The 9,689-nt window shown below is 38.8% G+C and overlaps 1 protein-coding gene across 1 annotated transcript; it reads left to right on the top strand.

Annotated features, from left to right (window-relative positions):
• Window positions 1–2,918: 2,918 nt before the first annotated feature.
• LOC131794641 (solute carrier family 2, facilitated glucose transporter member 8-like) lies at window positions 2,919–8,597 on the top strand. The gene is made up of 4 exons (XM_059112173.2): window positions 2,919–3,260; window positions 5,350–5,556; window positions 5,931–6,234; window positions 6,698–8,597. Exons 1-4 carry the CDS (start codon window positions 3,039–3,041, stop codon window positions 7,438–7,440), a joined length of 1,476 nt encoding a protein of 491 aa, XP_058968156.2. The 5' UTR covers window positions 2,919–3,038; the 3' UTR covers window positions 7,441–8,597.
• The last annotated feature ends 1,092 nt before the right edge of the window (window positions 8,598–9,689 follow it).

The following is a 9,689-nucleotide window of genomic DNA, read 5'->3' as shown; positions in this document are numbered from 1 at the left end:
CGTGCCTGTAGACATTTCATAAGTTCTGCTGCATTCATAACGTTGAGATCGGTCCTAATTTTGTGATATGCTATTCTACTGTTCTTGAAGGTTGAACTTGGTTTCGCAGAATACTTCAGCATACAAAAATCGCTAGATAGTAAGATACGATACGAAATTCCGTGTGGGAATCAAAGCTTGCCCACATTCTACATCGATTCGTGGGCACTAATTTCCTATCAGGCGTTTATGATAAAACAGAGAAGTCAAATTTGAGCGCGAAAAAATTTCACGACAGAGGAAAATTATTTACGACAAAGTTCGGACACAGGAAAAGAAGGTAATCTTTGGCCTTGCGATCCTAATCGAATGGTGTTGACAGTAGACAACTCTCCAAAGCCATAAGCGGTGATTTCATCTGTAATGCATGATAATCGTATCTACCTCGTTGCCTGATTTGATTTCGACACAGCGTTATTTACCAGCATCACAGGATGAAGCGACGAGAAAAAAACCTGTTAGCTTGCCTATCAATCTTTTGCATGTTGCTCTATTTTAAATTCCACCGAGCAATGGCCTTATTTTTGTTTTAGGCCTCATGGAGAATCAAATTTGACACTGCACTATCCAAAATGACGTCGTGAAAAGCCCTAGTTTCTGAATAAATAGTTCAGATTGTACGAACGGAACGGGACAATCATTGACACACTATCTCAATGACTGAATATTATTTTTCACTTTTAATGTACCCACTTATCCATGTTCTGAAATTTTTACTCAGATCCATGGTGACATTAGCAGAGATAAAATTATGAATTGTGTTTGAAAATGATTATCTAGACTCTTTCAATGACCAACGCGCGAAAGGAACTCGAAACGCAATTGCGCAAGCTTGCGTAATAGTCTTTTATCGCGGCGTGAGTCATGCTGAGGCATGACTGGCAAAAGGGAGAAAGAATATTAATAGCAGAGGGAGGGAGAGAGGAGGCAACGGAATGATGTGTTAAGCAAGCTGTTATGCGGGGAAAGTTTAAACCGGGGAGATGAAAGAAGAGATTTCACGTTTCTTAGTGTTTATTTTTGATCATTAAAATTGTCGTGGACTAGAATGAAATCTAGCGTTGACAGCTGGTCAATTCGGCAAACTGTAAAGAGGCAAAAACAAGACTAGGAAAAAAACTTCAGGGGGAAAAGTTTTAATACTGACTGCATATTACGAAATTTAGAACAAACTTGCCACCACATGGACAAAGCCGTGACTGAAGAACACATGAGCGACGAATTTTATCACGTTTCTTTGCGGAAACCAAGTGGTTACGTAAGTCGGTTTGTGAGCTTCTTCCCTAAAAGCTCAGGTTTCTTTTGTTGTTATCGGACGATTACAAACAGAAACATGTTGCAGCCAAACAACTCTTTACTCCCGGAATGGATATCGGCGATATCCATTTTTTTGGAGGTAATTTACTCTGAAAATTTATTCATAAAATTATGCACAGGAAAAACACATGTGATCCTGGCGATATCTTGCTGAGGCAGAGTCGGTCAAGCAATAAACCTTTCGGTGTTAGATTTCACGTGTGGTGTCACGTGACTTTAAGTGTAAACAAACATTGAGTCAACCGTCCGCTCTCGAAGTCGAACTTCAGCTTCGGCATTTTGTCGTAAATAAAATCCTACTGTCAAACAAATCATTATTTCGCTACCGCTAAAGTAGAATGTAACAGAAGGCGTTGCGTCATGAAATAATCAAACGCTTCAAAATAACAAGTTGCTTAATGAATAATCAACTATATGACAAAACAAAGCAGTTAATTTTGAGCGTAGAAACGCTTCAAGGCAGAAGGAAATTATTTACGACAAAATGCTGAAGCCGAAGTTCGCACACGGGCAGTAAGTGGTTGACTAAACTTTCGCGGTTTGATTACATCAAAAGTCAAGTGAAATCTAACGCCGAAAAGATGAATTGATTACAAGTTTTCTTGAAAAACGGTTATAAATGTATACTTCATGTATTTCAAATTCCACATAAATACTATTTCAAAACCCTACACGATCGCTCCACACCAGCCCTTGGCCATCTCTGACAAATGATTTGCAAGCAAACTTTCGATTTCGGCAAATGTGTCCACACTGCACATTGTCATTTTATGAACAAGAGCGTTGAGAAACCCATAGTTCACACCTTGGTACAATAAACTCTTCTTTTTTATTTTTTAGTTTACATCTCTTGATATGAATTGAACAATATGTAAACCAGTGAACCAGTAAACCATTTCAAAATATGAATCGATCAGTTGGGCATTGGGAACACAAAAACAAATACATATAAACAAAATTCCGCTGATCTTAGAAGGAAAAAAAAAGACAAACAAGTAAATAAAACGAAAGCGAAAAAAAAACCAAGAGAGATATTAAATAAAAGTGTCGTTAGTTTAGGTTCCATTTTAGAGGGTACTTTAACTATACAATCAGTGTATTTAGGAGCGAGGGTGGGACAGTCAGCCGCTTCATATGATTCTCTTTTTTTGTAAAGACAAGGTGTTATTTTATGAAATAACCTGAAATTCTTACAGTTTCATGTCCTGCGCTGAGGTGGGAGTTCCCCAAAACCCTCCTTCTCTCTATCAAGATGAAAAAGATTTGATTTAATCGCGTGCATATTACACCAAATTTATGCACAGACGCGTGTAGCGAGCTGCCGCTTTCAAAAGAATCAAGTGGGTCAAATAGGTCACACGTGAGATGAAAATTCAAAATGTGTGGACTGACCAGAAAATTTGAAGAGCTAAATAGAACGGTTACCAGGAGTAGCCAAATTTCACGTGCCCCTATACATTAAATTCTCTATCATAACACGTGTGGCATATCCTTTTATTACGCAGAGGTCATCGGGTCAATGTTTTCCAACGTCAGGGTGACATCACGTGAATTGGCGTGTAGTATAGTGATGGTAGTGGTTCTCGGTGTCCAGTATATCACTTCGAACTTCTCGGCGATACAGGTTGTTCGCGAAAGTTAAAAGAAAACATAGTCGTTACTAAGCCTGAACTCGCGACAAAATGACTAAAGGCGCCTACATCATTAACCAATTAAGTGATAAACCACCTCAGAGGAAGAGTAAGGAACGCTTATGGGCCGTGTTGATCGCTTGTTCAGTCGCGGCGTTTGGTCCTTTTAGTTTTGGATATTGTATGGGTTATTCGTCCGCAGCAGTTACCCAACTGGGGAACCCGAATCGTACAGATGTCCTACTTGACAAAAACGGGATCAGATTGTTTGGGGTAAGATGCCATATTAGATTCGTTATCTTATTTATTTTAAACCGCATAAGGCGACCTTGTCGTGTTCGTCTCAATTTCGCTGTTAACAGCATACAGACAGGAATGGCAACTCATATAAGTGAGCGCTTGGAGACGTTTTTTCGAATTCCCCTTTCAATGGGGTCTTTTTTAGTCGAATGTCTAAGCTCTAAGTAATTTTTTCTGTTGTGTAGGTTACATGGACGATGCAAAGTGCACGAATTATAATTTTCTTTTTTTTTTAATATGATATTTTTGACTTTGTGGGAGGTACAGGAAAAGAAAACACTTGTATCTTAGCAAACGGTTTGATCAGAACTTTAGCTCTCTTTAGAGAAGAAAAGTTATCATAGCTTTAATGCTGAATAATCGCCTATCTGATTGCTGTGTGAAAAAAGAATTAGTATTGATTTCAAAATGAACATGTTGGTGAAAAGGTCGCTTATTCTCGGTCTCATGACAGTCGTGATGTGTCTGCTATATAAGCGGTTATATCATCACTTAGTACACGTATTATTATTCCGCATTTGAGAAATTCAATTTCTATAATTCGCCTTACCATTCCATGACTTTTCCTAAACTGATTTTATGATCCTTAAAACAATTGCCCCAATAGATATCAGAACACAGATTTCAAAAAAAGAAAACGTGACCGCAAAACTCCGTATTTCAGTGCTCACTTAACTTTCTGCCGCAAGGGCGAGCCTTCTCATTTAACCACTTAACTCCTAGGATGGCAAAGCAAAATCATCAAAGAGGCTGTTATATTTGTTATTGAACATTTCCCTTAAACGGAAATGTATATATTTGCATTGGTCCTTTGCTCTGGTTTCTTAAAAGATCGTAACCAGAAACGTATTTTTAAAAAAAATCGAGGATATCATTGTAAAACCAAAAGTAAACCGATCTAAAATCCAAAAATTTGTTTTCGCAGACTAAATTGGGGTCATTAGCTCGAGGCGGAGTTGATTTTAAAATTGGTGATCAAATTGCACCAAACACTCCTACTGATATATAAGGAATTTGTTCTCAATACTGTTCTAGATGTTTTGGTGTAAAATTCCATTTTAAATTAGGAGGAAAAATGAGTTTGGAACATCCTTTGTGGATTTTGGTTCTGATTCCTTTGATTTCTTATTTCTTAAATGAGCGTGTTATTTAGAAAGACCACAACAAAACAAGAACAGAAAATGAACACTTATTTGGACAAATTTATGAAGTTTTCTCGCCAAACATGGCCCACAGACATTGAAACTTCAGGAGTGTAAAGGGATTGCAGCTACATGAAGAACTTTTGATTTTAAGCTTGGTTTTGTCTTACGGATGGCAGTATTCTGCTACATAATAACAGTAAGGCCAGTATGCTAAAAGAATGTACAGATATAAACGTTATTGAAATGTACCAATGCGTCTTGCTAAGGAGAGAGAGATACGTGTACATTCGATCACGCTGCTACCTTAATTTTTTCAAAACACGAATTACATTCACGTACATCTAAGCCAATCAAGTTTGTTTAATTTTTGATTTTCACTTATCACCATTTTCTTTGGCCTCTTTACAAACTTAATGGTGTTGGCCGAGCTGCAGCCGTAGATATGAAATTCTTTCTTTTGTTCAACTTTGCAGCTTGAGATCTTATGCTCGTGACTTGTTAGTTAGATAACATATTCATGTTTTTGAATAGATATTACATGAAATTATAATATTATCGGGTGAATAATGGACTGAATCAAAATTTCTTTTTCAATTGGATTGGTTACTTTTTCAAGTTCTTTGTTTTATGATCGTCTGAAACCGTTGTCAAATTCTCCCGGCTTGAACACTTGAAAACTGATTTTCGGTGAATTTGCCTGTTTTCAGTCTGGAAAGAGCAAGCGAACGACAAACGTAGATTGTGGTGATCAGAGAAATTTCCATTTTTCTCTTTATTTTCTTTTTCCTTGCCTGGCCGCGCCAATTTTCGCATGCCTTCTTTGTGGCTCGTTGCCACGAGAGCCTTCCTTGCAGACTATTTGTAAATGATATCATTACTGAAATATCATTCATTTTTTGTGTTATTTTTACCACCAGTCTATTTTGAACATTGGTGCCATGATAGGAGGTCCCCTTGGTGGATGGGTAATCGATTTCTTTGGCCGTAAGCTGGCGCTAATGATCACCGCGCTCCCTTTCAGCGCTGGATGGCTGATGATAGGTTTTGGCTCAAATGAAGTTTTGCTTCATGCTGGAAGATTCCTTTCAGGTCTTGGAGTAGGCATGGCGTCACTCATAGTACCAGTAAGTAAATATGTGCAAACGTGAAAACAGTCATTGACGAATTTTTGTCTCTCTAGTTAAGCTGTATACAGTCTTGGAGAGTTTCTATTACTTATGAAGGGATATGACTGATTTAATTCCGCTCTATCCCATTACTTATCCATTCATGCGATCATACTCCTAGTCATTAATTCATCATGATTTATTCATTAGTTCAGTCGTTCATCCATTCATTCCGTAAGATCCATCAATCTCTTCAATTCTTCAACTGACTCAAAATCTGTTCGTTCACTCATTCAAACCCTTGGCGCTTCAGGGGTTAAATTTTCAATCCATTTTGGCAGCAATGTTTTATGTCTAATTGATATCTGACGGCATCATATTTTCCTTCTTAGAACTACATTTCCGAGACTTCCCCAGGTCGTCTTCGGGGTGCATTTGGTGCATTCAACCAAATTGGAATTGTCGTTGGTATCTTGTCATCCTACATAATCGGGCATGCCCTCTCCTGGCGTTGGTCCGCCATCGCAGGAGTGGGACCTCCTGCCTGTATGTTTGTTTTGATGTTCTTTATGCCAGAAACAGCTCGCTGGTTGCTGGCTCACCTTAAGGAAGAGCGCGCTTATAAGACTCTAAGATGGCTTCGTGGAAAATATGCTGAGATTGAGAACGAGATTGTCGAAATCAAGGATAGTTTGAGTACGTAAAATTATTTTATCTGGTTACTTTGTTATCTTCGTGATGTACATTTTACCAATACACTGTAATTCATTTCATCTTGAGAAAGCATGAAAAAACTCTTCATGGGCGCAATCCAAGTTTACCCCTTCAAAGTTGTTTTATAAACCCGAGGTATTAAGTCTCCTGGGAAAGATTACTTATGAAAACTGCCCATAGTGAGAATGTTTTAGTGCTGTACTTGGTACATGTAAGAGGCATTTCAAATTTTAACAGAGTGGATAAAGCTTGCTCCCTTAAAAGTAGACTAATTTCATTAATGTTAGTAAAGAGATTTTATTCAAGAAGGTAAAATTGCCAAGTTGATAGAGCCTTCCGCCATGACGAATTCTATATGCTTGGTGAAGATATCGCATATTACAAACAGTAGAGTTGCTTTGATATTGGTTTAAAGACAGCAGTTAATTCTAATTTATTCCAACAGATATTAAGGAGAAGATGTCAATCAAAGAATTCACCAAACCCAGTTTTCTCCGGCCTTTTATGATCAGCATGACCCTCCACTTCTTCCAACAAAGTACTGGGATCAACGCAGTCATGTTCTACTGTGCCACGATTTTCGAAAACGCTGGTTTCCAAGACAACAGTACCATGGTATCGATCTTGATAGGTATCATCCAACTTGTCGCTGCTGTCGTGTCCATCCTCTTGATCGATCGCGGTGGTAGGCGCTTCTTGCTTTTAATCGGTGGCGTCGGAATGTGTGTCAGCTGCTTCAGTATGGGTTTCTACTTCTTCGTTACAATCAATTCCGTACCAGATACCGACATAGCCTATGGTGGCCCTGACATTTCGTGGGTGGCTGTAACAAGCATCGCCGTGTATATCGTTGGATTTGCGATGGCTTGGGGTCCCTGTACTTGGCTCATAATGAGTGAGATATTCCCCGTGAAAGCCAAAGGAGTTGCCAGTGGTATTGCCACTTTCTTCAACTGGTTTTGCTCCTTCCTTGTCACTCTTTCATTTGACGTGCTCATCGACGGACTCACCATCGCGGGGACGTTCTGGTTCTTTGGAAGTCTCGCGTTTCTCGCTGTGCTTTTCGTCTACTTCTATGTCCCGGAAACGAAAGGAAAATCGCTTGAGGAGATTCAAATGTACTTTGAAGGCGAAGAGCAAGAAGGAAAAGATTTGGACGAAATTTCCGTAACAGAAACTAAACTGTAGGCTACGTGTGAGAACCAAAATACTGACTGTCAAAGCATCAACGTGGTACTTTTCATAAAACCTATGCAACGGACAGCTGCTTGAAAGTTAAAATTAATTTGATTTGGACATGGACATTCAGTAGATCCTTTTCAAAATAGCGGCAAAGAATTTTAGGAAAAAAATTGGAGCTACATGAGGCTTCACGCTCCATTCCCAGTCACATAAACGTCTGTAATTAAGCGACTTCAGGTTTTCATTTCCGCCCAGAATTAAGGCAGTGGCGGATCTAGGGGAGGGGCCCGGGCCCCCTCCCCCTAATTTTAGTTTAAAAAAACAGAGAATCGCAGAAGGGAGAAAGCCGTCAGGGTAGCCCCTCCCCCACGGGGATAATTTTTCCGAGTGATAAATTTGAGATTTCATTTGCTATGCTAGAGGGGGGACTCATGTCCCTTTTACTTACTATACTAAACTATTTCATTCCTTCGATATTAATTCTAGTCCTCCACTGTGTCTGGCTTATATTTCTTAAAATTTTCGATTAGTGTTAAATCAAACAATATTCTTCAATTGATGTATCTCTTTCGTCATCACCTTTCTGTTTGAAAAATGTATGATTTTACTAGGCGTGAAATTTCATTTCGGTCACTTCTGGTAGTGAAAAGGTCGACATTGCAACTTCTTCGAAACATAATGCAAAAAAAAAAGAAACGATCGAAAAAATGAAATACATTTTGATACGTTGAACGGGAAAAATTTAGTATAAGTCAGTGTATATAATGTTATTTAACGGGAAATGAACTCGCTGTTAGTTAAGCGGAGGAAACGTTGAACATTTTAGTGCTTCAGAAGACGTTCGAGGAATGAAAGATCGTCGACTTAGAAATTAGAGTAATGCAAGCAATTTGCATTTTACTCTTGAGATAAATACGGTAGATTCACTTTGGAGTGTGCTTTTGGATTGTGGTAAACTTTGCCTGACATTGGTGGCAGAGAAAGTCCAAGCCAGTGAAATTTTGTTCGTCTTAGATGGAAATGTTCATATTTCATAATATATGGCGTTCTCAGTCGATGATATTTCTTTCCTTGTACTGCGTCTAACGAAGCACGTCGCTCTCTGAATTGTTACAACGCAAAACGCTTTCATGAATAAATCAATAATTTAATTTTCGATCAAATTGAGATGAGAGCTTAAAGCGCCTGTACGAGGTCTTTGTCATTACCTTTAAGTTCAAATGAGGTTTGGGTTTGCGACACCTGGCCGAAATGTGCTGTATTCGTAAACCCTTGTGTCGTTAAGAGTGTACATTTTGCTTCAACAACTTACATATTTTCCTGAAAATTAGTAAAGAATTCGACTGAAATTTTTAAGAGTCCTAAGGAAGCGCATATTGTCTATAGCTATCCCAAAAGCAAATTTCTGGCGGGTTGAAGACTGCTATTGTTGGCTATTTATACTGTGTAAAATTTATGAATTTGAACATTTCTTATACTGACAAAGTCTGGTGTATCGGACTTAAGTTATCACAGGTGAGCCAAAGTCATTCATTATTCTTAAGTGAGATATTCTTGCACAATGATCAAGGAATTCTAATGAAGGAATGTGATTTCAAATAAAGACGCGCGTGTTTTACGTTATATGCCTGCCACTTCTTTCTGCTTGAATCACGAAGTTAACGTAGCGCAGAATTTCTTGCGCGACAAACCAAATAGCTAGCGCTGAGAAAATCGAGAACCGGGGGCTAGAAGAATTTTTACCTTCTTGTCGGTAGGGTCAATTAAAATTTCCTTGTATGGCTCGACGCAGCCATACTCAGAACTTCATCTCCAACACTTCACACACAACTGCACTGTTGGTTTCCACCTCTCACTGATCAAACTAAGCAGTAATCTTTTTGTTGAGTCACGTCTTTCTTTAACCTTTGATCTCAATCGTTGTACTATATAGAACTTACCCCTTTGTCACCCATCAATATCATACGAGCTCCTAGTAATGGCTCAGCAATAAATAATTCCTCCTTGTAACATAAACATACCGCCAAGAGGACATGCAGTGAGAATAAAGAGAGATATAAGCTAGAGAGACTGTTGGACTTGCGGTCGATTCCCGATCATGACTCGAACCCTCGCTAACTCAAACCTCGCGCTAACTCCAACCAAACTCGGTTTCCCCTAGATTTCCGCCATACGTTTACTTTTGCTGCAGTATTACACTCGATTCGAACCCTCGATATCTCAAACCTCCCTCTGACTCGAAGCAATTTCCATTT

This window comes from Pocillopora verrucosa, chromosome 5 (genome assembly GCF_036669915.1).
Source record: "Pocillopora verrucosa isolate sample1 chromosome 5, ASM3666991v2, whole genome shotgun sequence".
Taxonomy (NCBI): domain Eukaryota; kingdom Metazoa; phylum Cnidaria; class Anthozoa; order Scleractinia; family Pocilloporidae; genus Pocillopora; species Pocillopora verrucosa.
The sequence above is the reverse complement of the archived record's forward strand: the minus strand, read 5'-3'. Positions and strand labels throughout refer to the sequence as shown.